This window comes from Bombus impatiens, unplaced genomic scaffold (assembly GCF_000188095.3).
Source record: "Bombus impatiens unplaced genomic scaffold, BIMP_2.2 scf_0830, whole genome shotgun sequence".
Taxonomy (NCBI): Eukaryota; Metazoa; Arthropoda; class Insecta; order Hymenoptera; family Apidae; genus Bombus; species Bombus impatiens.
This window is the reverse complement of record NT_177249.1, coordinates 141,896-160,126: the sequence shown is the minus strand read 5'-3', so window position 1 is coordinate 160,126 and position 18,231 is coordinate 141,896. Positions and strand designations below refer to the sequence as shown.

At 30.3% G+C, this 18,231-nt stretch overlaps 3 protein-coding genes across 6 annotated transcripts; 1 reads left to right on the top strand and 2 right to left on the bottom strand.

Annotated features, from left to right (window-relative positions):
• The first annotated feature begins 30 nt into the window (after positions 1-30).
• LOC100745468 (spastin) lies at positions 31-5,315 on the top strand. 4 transcript variants are annotated; one of them, XM_033323171.1, is made up of 8 exons: positions 31-1,118; positions 1,201-1,371; positions 1,910-2,170; positions 3,040-3,392; positions 3,489-3,820; positions 3,891-4,201; positions 4,372-4,523; positions 5,208-5,315. In XM_033323171.1, exons 1-8 carry the CDS (start codon positions 572-574, stop codon positions 5,229-5,231), a joined length of 2,151 nt encoding a protein of 716 aa, XP_033179062.1. In that variant the 5' UTR covers positions 31-571; the 3' UTR covers positions 5,232-5,315. The 4 variants fall into 4 exon arrangements, with proteins under 4 accessions (XP_033179062.1, XP_003492758.1, XP_033179063.1 ...); XM_003492710.4 differs by having other exon boundaries at positions 32-1,118; positions 4,372-5,315; XM_033323172.1 differs by lacking the exon at positions 1,910-2,170 and having other exon boundaries at positions 33-1,118.
• A 1,202-nt stretch (positions 5,316-6,517) lies between these two features.
• On the bottom strand, positions 6,518-11,618 carry LOC100745586 (nucleolysin TIAR). Its single transcript, XM_003492711.4, has 3 exons — positions 10,599-11,618; positions 10,156-10,452; positions 6,518-10,047 (listed from the first exon to the last, which is right to left on the bottom strand). Exons 1-3 carry the CDS (start codon positions 11,184-11,186, stop codon positions 9,754-9,756), a joined length of 1,179 nt encoding a protein of 392 aa, XP_003492759.1. The 5' UTR covers positions 11,187-11,618; the 3' UTR covers positions 6,518-9,753.
• A 1,703-nt stretch (positions 11,619-13,321) lies between these two features.
• On the bottom strand, positions 13,322-18,102 carry LOC100745151 (ARF GTPase-activating protein GIT2). Its single transcript, XM_024370567.2, has 13 exons — positions 17,761-18,102; positions 17,253-17,386; positions 17,070-17,182; positions 16,813-16,999; positions 16,612-16,742; positions 16,260-16,449; positions 16,130-16,202; positions 15,531-15,728; positions 15,295-15,461; positions 14,689-14,859; positions 14,443-14,622; positions 14,142-14,372; positions 13,322-14,072 (listed from the first exon to the last, which is right to left on the bottom strand). The coding sequence occupies exons 1-13, from the start codon at positions 17,816-17,818 to the stop codon at positions 13,881-13,883; spliced, it is 2,025 nt and encodes a 674-aa protein (XP_024226335.1). The 5' UTR covers positions 17,819-18,102; the 3' UTR covers positions 13,322-13,880.
• Positions 18,103-18,231: the final 129 nt, after the last annotated feature.

Below are 18,231 nucleotides of genomic sequence, written 5' to 3'. Positions count from 1 at the left end.
ATGTGCAAGAGAATCCGATAAAGAGCGCAAGTGCATAAAGTAATCTATCTCGTGTGGAATGTAGAACACATATTAAACGAAGTAAATACAGAGGTGCATGTATGTAATACAAGATTCTCTATGTATATATTTTTGTATACACGATTTTGTAAAACAACGTTTGTTGATGTTTGTAAATCCATATTACACGTTGATGTTCCGAGTTAAACGTGAATCAAAACAAGCGATGCTGAAGAAGATCGCGGATCATTCTATTTCGTTCATGATTTACCAATCCCAAACACCACGGAATTCCGAATCTTGTCGTTCTTTTCTTTTATCTCGTTCGCCAAATCGCCAGTGAAAACAATCGTCGTCTTCAATCTGCAACTGTTTCTAGGAAGATTAAGTTGTTGAGCTTCCGAAATGTTTTTTAAGAAGATGATCTAAGACAACTTGAAAATCGTCTTTCATTTTCAACATTTATGCAACATTGGGAATGTCAGAATGTTTAACTCAACCTGTATTTGGCGATAATAAGTGTGTATTTTGTAGCATACGAATATACGAATTCAAAAATTTGCGATAGGAAATGTCTTACAGTGATGGCGGGCGTCCAATTCGGAAGTATGGCACAAAGTCGCCGAAAAAGTTATGCGTGACGAAGAATGAAAATAGTGATAAAACAACAACAACCATTAACTGCAATAATCATCACCATAATCATTACCATCATAATCATCGCTTTCTCGACACCCCTCAGCCGTCAGTACACAAACGTAATCTCTATATTGTTTCTTTTCCTTTGATACTGCTGTTCAATGTTCTGAGGACACTTCTTTATCAGTTATTTGTGGTATTTAAGTACTTATATACATCTACATCTCAGCTGATTCAACGAAGACAAGCTTGCAAGCAGACCTGCCAGCTAGAGATCGTAGTTGGTCAAAAGTCTAGTGAAAATTTAAATAATAATTTAAATAATCCTGGGCAAACTGAGAACGAGGGAATGTCGCAAGTGCCTAGAAGGCAGGTTGGTCCTGGCCCTGGAGACCCATTACTTGCAAAACAAAAGCATCATCATCGTAGAGCTTTTGAATTTATTAGTAAAGCACTTAAGATTGACGAAGATAATGAAGGTATTCTTAGATATATCTAGATTACCTGTTTCTTATAATTTGCTTCTTTTTGATATTTCATTTTCAATACTACTTTTATTAGGCCAGAAAGAAATGGCAATTGAACTTTATAAGAAGGGAATTGGAGAATTAGAAAAAGGAATAGCTATAGAATGTAATGGTGGTCGAGGAGAAGTATGGGAACATGCACAAAGACTTCATGATAAAATGCGCACTAATTTGGCAATGGCAAAGGATAGACTTGATTTTCTTGGTTTGTAAACAAATATTTTAAATACATGGCACATTTCTTAAGCTGTTCCACTTATATTAACAAAATTATATATCACTTATTTATAAATTTTTTTTATAATTATAACGTATTCTTAAATAAAGTTATGGTACAGCTTAAGAATAATACAATATTTATGTATTTAGCATGCTCATGTGTTAATTGTTCTATATTGTTCACGCGTATGTGTGCATCTGTGTGTATGTGTGTGTCTGCGCGAGAGTATTTATGCGTGAATGTACTCGTGTGTGTATGCATGCGCGCGTTATCCCTTTTTTTAATGGTTTCATTTTTGGCACAATATGTTTTTTTCATAAGCGACGCAAATTTTTATGTACAAATTAGTAGCCAAACTTCATATAGTAGCGTTCCTAACAGCCATCTGAGCATTCATTTCAAATCTAAGTACTAATTATATAGTTTACAATTTGGACAAAAGTTAACGAAATTTATGGGTTCAAACTGTACTTAGCTATTTAGCCTACTGCAGCATGGCAGAGAATGTTTTTCCTTTTTGTAGTGAGTGTGTGTGAGCTGAAAAAACTGGATATCTGCAATGAATATCGTGCTCCTGGAAATAAAATGGACAACGAACATCCAGGAAAGAATCTGAGGGTCCGACGCAATATACACACATTACAAACAACTCGATCTTCTTTAAATACAAATCATACTAAAAACACAAACAGTACACAAACAGTGAACATAGGGCAGAATACATGTACCCAAATTCCCAAGTTAAGGCCACGTTCACCAAAAAACTATTCTGCCCATTCTGAAGGTACTGTTTGTCTGAAGTTTTGGGCTTACAATGCAGATTTTGAATGTAAATTTGATAATTGCTTCTGTAAAACTGTTGTTTCTATTCCATTGTTAACACATGCATCTATTATTAGTTTTTGATGTAATACAACAAGTAATAAATGCAAGCATGTTATATTATTTGCTATGATTAACATAGTTTTGCCACACTTTGTAATGTAATATATTTATCTGAATTTAGAATGAAGTAATTTAAAAAGAAATAGAATTATTTATATGTAGGTATGTATGAGACTACACACACACACACACACACATATATATATATATGATACTATATGCATGTGTATATATACTTTATATGAAACAATGAATTAAGAAGACAAATTAGTTTATATGCATGAATGTATGCTTCATATAAACATTTAAAGTTTTATTTGAAAAACACATTAGAGTAGTCTAAAAAGTATTTGTTACATTTATATTCTAAAAAACATTTTTATGTTTATTTTGTAATCTCATATTTAGTGCTCAAATATCATTTGTTCACTACTATATATGACTTTTTAACAATATAAAATATTTTATATATATGAAATATTAACAATGTAATGTATGCTCTTAATATTTTAATCATATATTACATATGTATTATAAATGTAGTCTAATTATATCACATGCATACTAGTTTGACAAATATATTTAATTCTTTTTATATTGATTGAAATTATTAATAATTACTTCTTTCATTGCAAAGTGTTTGTCTTGTATTTTATTCCTTGTAATAGTACTATAAATAGAGTTAACAGAGATTCATATTTAAAAGTACTAATAGTTTCATTTTTATGTGTTTATTATTTGGGTATTATTTGTTTTATGTTGTTATAGCATCTGGAAGAAAATTATCTGTTCCTGGAAAAAGAGTGGGGACAGTTATAAGCAAAAGTCAAACATTACCACGCAGCATGGGACGCTCAACACCAGTACAATCTTGTCATAGAGTTACACCTATTAAACCATCATCTACGCCACCTTCTGTAAAAAGACAATTATCAGTACCTGGAAATGGTTCACCTGTTAGGAGACCAGGAACACCAACTACATCAAACAGTAATAGAGGAACACCTACAAGAAAAGTACCTCTTTTAAAAGGTGTAGATCCGAAACTTGCACAAGTAATTTTAGATGAGATTTTAGAAGGAGGTGCAGCAGTACATTGGGAGGACATTGCTGGTCAAGAAGTCTGTAGCTATCTTATATCTATAAATTGTTAAATAAGGAAAAATGCATAATATAGTAGATAAACTTACAATTTTATATTTTCTTTTATAAAACAGACTGCAAAGCAAGCATTACAAGAGATAGTCATCTTGCCTTCATTAAGACCAGAATTATTTACTGGCTTACGAACACCGGCAAGAGGTTTATTATTATTTGGTCCACCAGGAAATGGAAAGACATTGCTTGCACGTGCTGTGGCTACCCAGTGCAACGCTACATTTTTTTCAATATCTGCTGCTAGTCTTACATCGAAATATGTTGGAGAAGGAGAAAAGCTAGTACGAGCTCTTTTTGCTATAGCACGAGAATTACAGCCATCTGTGATCTTTGTTGACGAAGTGGATTCGTTGTTAAGTGAACGTAGAGATAATGAACATGAAGCTTCACGGTAGATCTGTTCAAGTTTTGACATTTATGTAAAATGATTAATATTTATCTAATTGACAATTATTACATAGGCGATTGAAGACGGAATTTTTAGTTGAATTTGATGGTTTGCCATGTAATCCAGAAGAAAGGGTATTAGTTATGGCTGCTACAAATAGACCTCAAGAATTGGATGAAGCTGCATTAAGGAGATTCACAAAGCGAGTATATGTTACGTTGCCAGATTTACGAACAAGAATTATGTTACTGAAGCGACTTTTAGCTAAACATAATGATCCTTTAACACCAGAAGAACTAAATGAGATGGCAGTTTTAACTCAGGGCTATTCTGGAAGCGATTTAACGGGTTTAGCAAAGGATGCAGCACTTGGCCCTATTAGAGGTAAGATAAAATATAAAGTTTCTATTACACATTTTCCATTATGCTTACTTAGACTGAATGGATATGAAAGATTTTGACCAGATAGTCTAACAAATAAATTAATCATTATTAAGTATGTATAAACGATATATCGTAAAGTTTGTAAAAAAAGATGTATTAATATTGTACAGAACTTAATCCAGATCAAGTAAAAGAATTGGACCTTAATTCCGTACGCAATATTACAATGCAAGATTTTCGTGATTCGCTTAAAAGAATTCGTAGATCAGTGTCACCTGCAAGTTTAGCAGCTTATGAAAAGTGGAGCTTCGAATATGGTGATGTAAGTCTATGATTTTTAAGAATTAGTTGATGCACAAGGCTGGAAAATAAGTTACACTAAAATATCTGCACATTCTAAAAAAAAAAAGAAAAAAGGAACTTAATGACGGAAAATGCAACAAAAATGATTTTCTGCGATATTAATTATTACAGAGTGTAAATATATCAGCTTTTACATTTTCTAAGCTAATTTATAAATGACATCTATATACAAAAAGAAAATGTTATGATATTGCAAAAGGCACTCTTGCTAAGTACTGTTTTTTAAATCATATTACAGCAGTAACACTGTAATATTACTAGCTTTATATTACATATATAATACATTCTATACTCCATCCAGCAATCAGGTATTATAGATTTAAGTTTAAGTTGGTATTACTTCATACTTATATTACTACACTCTAAAGATGTTGATATTAGAATTCCAATGTTTGTAGTTATACTGTCTATGTAGATTTTGGTAACTTTTTATTTCATATTTTGGTAAATCATGAACATTAATTTATTATTATTTACTTTCTTGTTATATGATTATGCGCTAATAAGTTTAGTATAAATTATTCTAATAATGCAAAGAAGAATGTAATTCTACAATTAGCAATTACAATATGCACTTTATAATAAAAAGAGTAATGTAAATACTTAATTACCATTCAAGCACAATTGATTTGAATAATGTTAGCAGGAAGACTGTATTTGCATATGAAACAGCTCACGTCCAATCAGATAATAAAACAATTACTGTAATTGGGTGTAAAGGATTAACTACTGCTATAATTATGTTATCAAATAAGCATAAAAATGAATGAATATCTTGGTTTTGCACAAGCACGTGCTAAAAGTAAAGTATGCAGATAAAATCGTTTTAGGCACGTGAGTTTTGTAAAAATAACAAATTGCATATTGTATAACATATTGGGGGAAAATATTATTCATGTTATGTTTGGTAACATTTCAGATATTCGTTTGATAATTGTTAAAATGAAATTATATAATTAAGATCTTTTAACAGGGGGTATTATGCTTATCAAAATATATATCAATTCTTGATTTGATGAGATTTCTATGAGACAACGAACTGGAATTATATATTTGAACTTCGTGAAATTAAAAATATTTATTATTTATAGGTAAATATTATCAGTAAAAAATTAATGTTATGATAAAGGTATGCTACAAAAGGAAGTTGGATATATAAAAGTTTTTGATATTCATCTACTGCTTCAAATGCTCAACTAAAAGGTGATTGTGCTTGTACGATATAATCACTGATTTAAAAACACATTTATTGCAAAACCATAATACTAAGCTTCGATACTAGTCTGATATTGTTTCAATTTGAAATTAGTTAATAAGAACCTCCTAATTTTACTCGATGTACATGTATTTGCTTATAAGAGAAGCGTGGAGTAATTATTTCTTCACCTTGTAACTCGTTACAATCCTTGCTTTTCAATAACGATAATGCAACGAGTTCGAACCTTCTCTTGTGTGATCACTAGTTAATACTGACCCATGTAGTATAGTATAATCTATGCGTAACATATTACGTAAAATGATGTTAAAAATTTCTTTTTAATTTTTGTCATGTAATGAAACAAGGATTGCCCGTTTCACTTGTTACAATTTTTAATATCAGTTACGACTGATGCACTGATAGAAAAATGGTAATAGTTGTACAAAGTATAAATTTGCACTTGCGCAAAGTTGCGCACCTCTTTATTATTGAATATACGAACATAATTGAAGTTACAAATAATGTCAAAGTTCAATCTCAGCATTATATCAATGTAGATGTATTAAGTTCAATATATATTGCTGAATGCTGTATGAAATGAATTTTGATTGAAAAATTTATGAACTTGATGTTAAGTCAATGTTAAAACCATTTATGTTGCAAAAGTATAATATGAACTGTATTGAAGTTTTGGTTATATGTAAAGTTTTTCGGCGTTAAATAATTTATGGTAAGCGTAAGTAAAATATTTTTGCCCGAATTTTATCAATGATCTTGCACAACAGACTGTTATCAATATGGGTATATCTCTATTTACAACCCTGGCCTTCCATGTTAAAAACACGCTCAGCCTCAATTAAGTTATTTTGCTACTTTTATAAAAACTTGTAATAGGAAATTTCTTAAGAATATAAGCAAATAATAATGCTAATATTAATTATTGCTGCGTAAATTAAAAGTAATCAAATGTGAATTAATTATAAGAAATGTCTGTGCATGACTACACAAATTATGTTTCCTTAATTGTAAGTTTCAGCCCTCTTTTTCTCGATATTACAAAAGGATAAAAGTTATTTTGGTAACCGCATAAAATTGATTTTAAGATATTTCAAACCACTTTTAATATGCACTAATATGCAATTTTACTAAAATGATAGTGATGTTTGCAAAATAAGTAGTAACTGATTTGATAAAACGTAACATAAAACTTACAAAACTTATTTTTATTTCGTGAATGATGTTTTTCATAGATCTTTTTTCAATTATACTTTGATTAAATGCCAAATCTATATTTCTCAACAATATCATAAATTACGTAAAAAAATATGTAGAACAAGGTAGACAGATTATAATTGTAGATTGCAAACTAAAATTTTCGTTGAGCAACTCCTTCTTTTAATATATTATATCCTAGTTCGCTTGATGAAACAATTAACAAATACATATTTAATTAACATCTATATACTCAGTGACATCATGCAATTAAATAGTAATTTTCGAATGTAACTGAATAGTATAGTGCCACTTATTGTACAAAAATACAAGATATCCTACTTAGTATTTTGCCGCCGTGTGATCGAGATCGAGGAACGCATGTATTGTGTAATAAAGTGTACAGTACAAATTATTCTAGCGCATTTCATTTTAGAAAAGGAATGCTCGCAATTTTCACGTGAAAATTAATTAAATTATTCACAGTATTACCGAATTCAGTTTTAATTAAAGTATTAAAATATTCTAACTTGACATTGCTATAATATTCACCAAAGAAATATTTTTATTTTATAGTAATGGTATAACCAGCGTAATGTTTTCCGTTTAAATCAAACATAACGACGCCCCTTTTATACAGAAGTTGTGTTTCCTTCAATAAATCGCAAACATTGTACTTAACGTTAAATTTTATTGTGTCAAAAAATCAGTCAGAATTATATCTTCTACATAAGTCATCAAGTGTTTTAAGTGCTTGACGAGATAGTTTGCAGAAAAAAATATGCTCGGTTAACGTAAACAATTATTGTAAAAGTATGTCGGCTGTAAAATAAAATTACCTTGTATGTACTTAAAAAACTTATTATATTATTTTTACATTTAACCAGTTATAAACGAAGGTACTACGTTTCTTATAAATTTAAAAAGTCACTTTTGTTATTATTTCATAACTTTATATTTTATAATAACGTGGGCTATGAAATAATACAAAATATTGTGTATTTTAAATATTTATTCCTTTTTTTTCATTCAAAGGACAATTTGTTTTTATTATAAGATAACATTATCCTAAGCATCTTCGAGGGCTTCGCACCCTACTGTACCTAAATTACTTTTTATATAACATTTTTTTTTATGTCTTCCATCGGTTCACTGATTATTATTAATCCATAGACAAGTTTTTTTTCTTAAATTGGCTCTCCATAGTTCGATATCACTTATCGCAGTCAATCATTGCTATATTCGATTTTATGTTTCTTCTGTTATTACATTCAGTACTGACTTTATACAAATTGGTTTTGAAAGGTTTATGGCTTATTATCGTCGGTGGTGAAGCGAAGTATCGATAAATTTTACTCTAACTCACTCTAATTTGTTTATTATTTATTTATTAACTTAATGAAACGTATTTTGGAAAATAAGTTTTCAAGAAATAATCAGAATGAAAATGATAAATTCTTAAAAAACGTAATAAATAAATATTAAACCTAACTTTATTGAAAATTGAAAATATTAAAGTTCTGCAATAATTTTCACCTGTATAGTAATTGGAAGACACGAAGGCATATGTATCGTGCCATGTGATAATTGCAATAATGTCAAAATATCAGATAACATCAAATGTGATTGTCAATTGATATACTAATTATTACAAGAAAAGAACTGAATATTTTACAACATATTTAAAGGAACATAATTTCAACTATTGATATACAAATCAATAAAGGTAGAACAATAGTGACTCCAACTCTTAGTGGAAGTGTTCACCATTATCATTACCATTATACTTAAATTACATTGTAATAATTACATCAAGATTCGCTATTTCTTTGTACAAATGGAGAGGAGTCACTAAGCAATATAACAAAGTATATTCAATTAAGTTAAATTCAGCATAAAATATTTCATTTTTGACACTTCCAGAAGTATTTTCTTAAAATTTGTTATAAGAATGTTTTTTGTACATTTACCACCGACGATAAATATCACAAAACGAGAAAAGTTTACAACTCGTTTATCCACTCGCATAGTTTACTTTAATAAGGGCCCTGCACACGTCAAAGCATGCATCCAAATCTAGCTACATCACAGGCGCCGTGTCTACCTATAATCCCTATCTTATACTATGTTCAATGTCATACTTTGTGTTTACCATAAATGAACATTTATCTCTGTTCATTAATGATTTGAAATAAACTAAAGATTGGTAATTGTGGCAAAAATATTAAAAATATAACAACGCAATGTTCGCATACATACGTACACCTTACGCAGCACAACGAATGCAGGGCTCATCAAGGGGCTGCAATTTTAAATTCAGAAATATACCTCATTCAACAGCATAAAAATCGTCTTGAAAAAATTGTTATATTACACTGATGGATCGACTGCTATGATATTTCCTTTTTCAATGAAAATTGCAAGATATATTTGTATTTGTTACAATGGTATACGTTTCTATTGTTTGGCAAGGAAAACATATAAGAAAGATGTATATTTAAATATCTCAGTGTATATATTCAATATATATATCACTTTGAACTTTTGATAAAGTCTTTTGAAATATAATACCAATCGATATTGATACAACCAAATTTGAGGATTTCTTTTTGTATAATACTTCAATCGAAGTACAACTGGAAAATTTGTACATATGATGCTGCAGTCAAAATACCAATAAACTTGTTGGAATAGGTATATGACAGAACAGATTTTGCAAACGCCCCAAGGGCAAATGTATCATATGTAACAATTAGTTGATGTTGATCAATGATCAGTTTCATTGCGTGGGGTATTGTGGCATGGTATATGTTACCATTGCAGGTTGCTGACCTGGTGGCAATGGTGCAGTTGCAGTCGGCGGTGCGGCGGTCGCTTGTGCTGGTTGCCATGTACCTGCACCAGGAGCAGGCATTCGCATGCTATTCATATATTGAGCCTGTTGTCCATAATATTGACCATAGTACTGAGCAGGCTGTAAAAATTGACCTTGCATTTGTGGATATCCTTGAGGATACCAGTAACTCATTTGCTGGCCATATCCATATGCATATTGTCCAGCCCCAGCTGTAACCTATTAAACAAAAAAGACAATATATATTTTAATATTTATTATTTTTTTAATTTGTTAAAGAAAAGAGATATGGATCATCAAAATAAAAAATATACGCATTAAAATAACCTGTTGAGCTTGGTGATTTGCATTTGGGCCCACACTATTAGGATCTCCATTTTCTTTTCCCCAGAAACATTTAACAATGCTACCATTAATTTCTGTGTTATGTGTTGATTCTATGGCATGTGTTGCAGCTTCCTTAGTAGTAAATTTTATGAATGCATATCCTTTATCCTTAAATACTCTTATATCTTGTATAGTACCAAAGGGAGAAAATGTTTTGGTTATCAGGTCATCTGTAATGCCATTTGTAAAACCTCCACAGTATACTGTGCAATTAGTTGGACTACTTTGGTTATATACCTATTAATGATAATATACACAAATTAGAAAATAAACAAAATTAGTTATGTTGTCAACAAGTGAGCTATATGTAACTTTTATAGATCTTAATTAGAAACAAGGGTAAGGAAATTGATAGGTGACCACTATTGAAATTTGAAACATACCTCTTCATAGTTAGGTTTACTATTATTTGAATGTCGTGGCCTTTCGGATCTTGGTGGTGGCGGTTTTCTAGTCGACCAATTTGTCCTGATGCTTCTAGATCCAAGCCACTGACCATTCATAGCTGCTATCGCTGCCTCAGCTTCAGACTTTTTGACAAATGATACAAAAGCATATCCTTTACTTTTCATAGTTTGTGGATCGCGGACAATTCTACAATTGCTAATTTCGCCAAAAGGCGCGAATGCTTCTTTCAAAGTTTGTGTTTCGATTTCTGGCGACAGGTCGCCGACAAATATGTGATGATGATTACTTGTGTCCAACTTCGGCTGATTTCCAGGGCTCGTTGCCCAGTTAACCTTCATTTCCTTATTCAGGAAGGATCGCTTGTTCATGGCGGCTAGCGCTGTAGCCGCGCATTGATGATTCGTAAATTCGACGAATGCATATGGGTCGTTCCCTGGTTCTCGTATAATCTTGCATCCTTTAACTGCACCTATTTGTGAAAAAAGTGCGCACAATAGTTCCTCCGACACCGAAGTGTCTAGATTTCCCACATAGAGCGTTCGCGGATTGCTTTCTTCGCTCATGCTCGCTCTTTCACGACGCCTGTACTTCCTTATTTAACTAATTTCCTTACTTTCCTTCGGCTTAATTTACGGTTCACACGTTCAGTGCGTGGTACGTGCATTTACCTCGACCCCAGCATCAGAATTCAGATTTTCTCGCCTTTTCCAAAGAACACGGACGGTTGAACGCGAAGCTACACCCAGCCTCTACGTCATACTAACATAAAATGGCCGCTCTCCTGCTTCACTACTTTCCCTTCAATCATCCACATAAACTTTCCGATTCTACCGATTGACTTACTTAAAACTACCCTTGCTTCACGCCTGTTCACTTTCTTTTACCTACCCACCTAAACTTTCTTAAATTTACCCGAATTACTCAAAACTTTGTCAGCTAAAGTGTAAAGAACACGTGTTTTTGTATCATCCGTCGAAGATTTCATAACAGGTAGCGCGAAAACGCTTGTGAATCATTGGCCTACAAAATTCACTAGACAATTACTTTTTTAAGGTTCGCTTCCATTAAATTTTAATTTTTTCTTAATACAATGTTGATATTATTTATCCTTCACAAGGTGACAGTAATTGACTGTAATGATCTTTAATATTAAATCTTTAATATCATTAAAACTTGAATATCATTAAAACTAATCAATTCTAATATCATATGTAATAGTTGAGAACTTATATTTTAGTCATTTCCATGAGAAATATATATCACATTGGAAAATAATTGTTATTAAGTTTCATTTTTTTCTATTAAGATTAAAATATAAAAAAAAGAATAAAATTTAAGAAATAATTAAAATAATATCAAATAAATTATGATAGGTTGTATAATCTATACACTCTATATATTGTAAAGTACAATCATTTATCATATAAATAAGGGTTAGTCTACAGAAACATTTACAATATGTAAGATGATTTTATTGTTCATTTTAAAACGTATCGCGCCAAATGAATATTCTGAAGTCAAAAAATGTAAACGATTATGTTATAAGAAATAATGATGATTCATGCACTTTAAATTATCATTACACAGCAGTTTCATAAATATGAAACATTAGTCTTTGGATAAATAAAAGTATTTAAAAACGATTTCAATTTGATAATTATATTTGCCAGTAAATATATCATGTAGTTTGCATCAACGATAATATATTTAAATTTTATTTAACTATTAAACATATATTCTTAATACCAATAATACAGTAAGAGCAATTCTTGATGAAAATACCTGAAGTAAAATAATTAATGCATTATCAATATAAACTTTCATTGTTACATATGTATTGATCACATTAATATAATAATAATAATAATAATAATAATAATAATAATAATAATAATAATAATAATAATAATAATAGTAAAACATTTCTTCTTTTACTGGCGACAAAATTCTCACTTATTTGTAATGCTTTAATATAAGCTGGTTTTTTATATATATGTCGGAGATCGAAGGACAGCGAGATTTCCCGTCCGGAAAAACCCCGATACCTTAGTCCAGACTTTTACTATAGCTGCATTTAAGTAATAAAAATAAGGAATAGTTTTAATGTTCCAATCTGACTTTATGACGATGGGTTCGGGCTCGAAGTGACATAGCGGGTCACTAGACGTAGCACGGTTCACGGGAGGGAAAGTATCAACGTACTACTCGATCCGGGTAACTCAACCAGTAATTCGTCCAACGACTAACTAACAAACTAACTCTCTTCATCCAAAAGAAACTGCCCTTATATACTCCTGCCCCCGCTTTTCGGGTTAATCTTTGTTTTAAGGAGAGCCATATAATCATTTCATACATCTCCCTCCCGTGACCGTGGCTACGTCCGGTGACCTGCCATGTCACTTCGAGCCGAACCCGTCGTCATAAAGTCAGATTGGAACATTAAAACTATTCCTTATTTTTATTACTTAAGTGCAGCTATAGTAAAAGTCTGGACTAGGGTATCGGGGTTTTTTCCAACATTCCGGACGGGAAATCCCGCTGTCCTTCCATCTCCAACATATATAATAGAATATAATATTTAAACGTACAAAATGGATTCTTTATAAATATTTCATCACTTATAAGTTATCGATAAAAACACATTTTTATTAATTAATCTTTTAATTATACATTTTTATGGTAAATAATTATTTAGTGATATCGCAAAATAAATTTTTTTATTGGCACTAAAAATGCATAAAATTTTTACCTGGTTTTAATAATAACTTTAAGATACTTTAAATCTTTTGGTATTGCACTTAATACTTTTTTTACTCACACGAATGCAATAAATTTTTTCACATTTATAATTGTTTCTTATATGCCAGCTTATATGAGCAAAAAGCATGTTTGTAAAACCAAGTATAGAAACTAAAATTGCATATTAATAAAATTCATTGGTTCATGGCTATTCAGTCTTTATCATACGTTAAAAGTTACGTAAATATTATATCGAATCTTGAAACGTGTCATGTTTTATACGATTTAACAAACTATAAGAATATTCATGTGTTAAAATTTGCTTCTTATTTACATTACAATAAAAATAAGAATATTAGACAACAAATTATTGTTATGTAATATAAGACGAATACTTATTCAATGTATTAATCTGTGATGATTTTGAGTATTAGGATATTAAGCGTCTGTACAATTTATATACATCAAATATGAAAGAATTATTTAATTTGTAATACTTTGCCTTTGATCTGTTACGTTTAAAATTGGGTAACAAGAAGCTTTGTTGCTTTGGCAATATCATAAGCACATGAACGTACTTGCTGAAGGCATCTGTCCATATGTTCTATATCACTAGTACATCTCTGAAGACCAGAACATTCTGCTTGAAGTCTACCTGTATTACCATTTAATTGTCGCAGAGCAGATCTGATGTTTTCCTCAATAGGATTCTACAACATAATTTGAATGTGTTTAATATAAATTTATGTTTACATTTAAAGAAGAAATGCACATCTTACTTGGGGAAATATAGCTGTGAGTTCAGCAACAGCAACACGAATTCTTTCTGCACAAGGTACAAAAGCTTCTCGTTGTTTTGGATCTTGCATGGCCATCCACAGTTCCTGAATTCTTCTTGTAACTTGTTCAGTTCTTCGAGTAACTTCCTCGCTAGGGGGAAGGTTAGGAGCATCGCATTCCCATAAACTTTGTGTGTTATTGCGAGATATTGTCTCTGAATCTCGTTTTGCCTGTATCAATCAAATTTTATGCAATAAGATTAAGAAACATAAATCAAAGAAATTTTCATCAAATTATTACCTGACAAATAGACGTTGACCACGAATTTGGTTTTCGCAAACCTTCTCGTGTTTCATACATAGACGCAGGACGTTGATTGCTCCTATTAAGAGATGTTTTTATATCAAGCACTGGTTCTAGTTCTGGCTCTTGTTCTCCACTAACATGACCATTAACAACTCCATCAGTAGATTCTTTTACCTATATTTTTTGTACATCAGATTTTAATTTGCAATATATTATAAAGATATTAAATATTTATCTTACATGAATCATTTGCTTCAGTTCATTATTTTCATGTGTCAGTTGTTCTACAGTACTCTGCAGAGTACGAATTTGCTCACGGAGATCCTTGATAGTAGATTCGGAGAGAGTTAATTGTTTTTTTAAAACTTCAACGACAGATGGAAGTCCCTTAGCTAATGGTGCAAAAGCTTCCTGTAATAACATTTTAACATACACAATGAAATTTCACTTCTATGCCAAGAAAAAAGTAAAAAAAAAATAGAGAACTTTTAGAAGTTATATGGTTGTTACAAAACAAAACACATAATCAGTATGATCATGTTATAAATTTTAGTGAACTATATAGCATTCTCTGGCAAAGGCTGCACATGCACTAACAGACCTGTGCACTTGCCTAATAGCACTGTCTACAGAAGAGCCATGTACTTAGCCGATTCCTTATTCTTCTTTTCGTTACTAGAGCTGGTACCTTTAATACGTTACCATACAATTTTATCTATTTTTAGCATGTAACTTATTGTCCATCTTTTTTATATCTTATACCATACTTTCCGTATTTATAACTACTTTTTTATCTTTATGTTAAAGTAATTTAATTTAATTAGTTAAAGTTAATTTAATATGTACCTCGTTATCCATTTTAAACTGTGCGGAATATTCAGGCACTGCATTGTCAGATGATGTCAATGCATAATCATCATCAGAAGCAACACTATCATACAATGGTTCATCATCAGACATTTGTGATCCATACTTTCCATGTTGCTCTTTACGAAGTATAGAAATAGCTGGATCTAGAAATACTACACATGTTGATACAATGAATAAATTAAAGAAATTAATTTATACAATTTCTTACAAACCTTGTAATGGTGCATTATTTGCAAGCATATGTCTTCTGCGAGCCTCAATGAGAAAATCTATAATAAGTGTAGCAAACTCCTTTGGTGTAAATCTTGCTAGTTTTTGTCTACCTTGATTTCTTGTTGATGATAGCTGTGGGTTCACTGGTAGGAAAGGCACTGTACATTTTTCTGGTAAGGATGCAGATGCAAACCAAACTATTTCAGGAACATAAAGTAAAAAATAATTAATATTGTCAATTATCAAGTGATTAAAATATAATATGTATTTATAACAATTATTTTATTATTCAAATCATGCATATATTAAAATAAAATTAAAACTTTTAAATTCAACTCACCTCTCCTTTAAAATGATGCAATAAAAAAAGCATGCATATTAATAGCATAATATATGAAAAAACATGAATTAATGTAATATATTTGTTTTGTGTATACTTAATTTCTATAAAATCAGTTATATATATGAATATACATATATTCGTATATTATAAGAAACTACATATAAAACTTCAAAATTATAAATAATGTAGAATTATTTTCAGATACTAATCTATTCATTTCTGGAAATGATTTATATAATACAATTATGTCCTTACTTTCTTCATTTTCTCGACGATCTACTTCATCATAAACATCCATTGCCAATTCTTCCAACAAATGATTCGATAACTAAAAAAAGGAGGTTCATATAATAAATATATTTATACTTTGATAAAGTACACTTACCATTTGTAACTTATTTCTTCCTTCTAAACACAGATCACTTTGTTCCAATAATAATGTACATTCAGGTATAATTATATGCTCATCCAGTCTATGGTTTGGTTTACGTGAACATATAAAGGATGTTAGTCTATCTGTTAATTCATACATGCATTCAATTAGGCGGTCAGATAAGTCCATATGTCCTGCCATTCTAAATAACAAAATATGACAATCATATATAAGTAATGTTTCTTCATATGCAAAATAAGCGTATGCATATATTGGGTTGGCAACTAAGTAATTGCGGATTTTGTCATTAGGTGGTATTGACAAAACCCGTAATCACTTAGTTGCCAACCTAATAGTTACATACTTGGCAATTTCAGCAGGTGTCTGCCCATTTGAATCAATTATGCTAGGATTACCACCATTAGCTATTAAAAGCTCTAATTGCAAAGCTTGACCAGCTCTAGCAGCTACATGTAAAGGTGTTGTACCCTTTTCCTGTAAAATAAAATATTGTATGATATGTTTCTACCATTAAACTGCATAATAATGGTTTGTTTAAAACTACCTTGTAAAAATAACTTGGATTAGCACCTTGTGCAAGTAATCTTAAAGAAGTTTCTAAATTACTCGTACGAACACTACTATGCAACTGTCTACTTAATTCTTCTTCACTACAACATTCTTCTTTACTTGGACGTAATATGAATGCTAAATGTTGATGTTTTGATTTAATAAAATCAGCTTTTGTTGGGCTATAAAAATAATTTAATCACTATTAAAATTTTATATCTCATATTTTGTTATAAAATATTTTATACTAACTGTAGTGGATCCTTAGCTTGAGGCTTTCTTCTACTAATTTTCGAATTACTAGGATCTAAAAGGGAATGTTCCCAAATACTGTTTGCTCCATTATCATTCAATGTATGTACCATCTATAAGTTAATAATCATTATTTTTTAAATTAGAAACTTTCTGACTAAATTTGTACTTATCTTTACTAACATTAAGAAGGTTTGCATGCCAAATGCTCTTATGAAGTGATTTTATTTGAGATATATGACGACCAAGGCTACGATGTACACCACAACAGTCATCACATAATAAAATTGCTCTGTTCAATGAAGCCCATCCTGGTTCTAAAAGCAATTTTAAAATTTATTTCCATGTAACTTTTATGATAAAATATAAATAAAAATTGTAATAAATAGAAAGAAATTACATGAATAAAATCACAAATAACAATAATTTTTTCTCAAAGTTAATATAATATACATTATAAAATTCGGTAATTACATAAAAATTATGAATAAAATATAATTTTCTGGTACATAAATTAGTTACCTTATATAACATAGACATGTGAAAAAGTATATAGAAAATGTAATTAGTTTTAATCAATTTGAAAACAATTTTTTATTAAAATGTGATTACACAATATTAGTAAGAAATTAAATATATTTAATAAAGATCGTATGTGAAATAAATCATTAAAAGAAAAGAATGCATTTACCGAGTGCTCCGCAATCAGCGCATATATCCGTGTTAACTCTATGCTTTGGCCGAGCCATTCTCTTTACCTTTATTTCGTTAAAGTACGGTAGTTAGACTTGTTATGAGAAGTTTAAAAGGCGTAACATAATGCACAGGTTCTTTTAAAAATAATAACATCGAAAACCAATTTAGAAATAAGAATTCCTAATTTGGATGTCATTATATATTTAATGATTTCACTGTGACAGAAATCATCCCAAGCTAGCTTGAGGTAGTGGCACCATTGATCGAGCATCCTAAAAGATATGCAATCATACGATACACTTTTGCTTACATTATTTTATTCTAACCTATTCCATTTTTACGTTATATTAAATATTCTTTTTACATGTATTTCAAAAACTTATATATTTTTAACAATATTATAAGAAATTTTATTTTATACTTATATTTGTAATTTATACAAAATCTATGAAATTAAATTTGAATG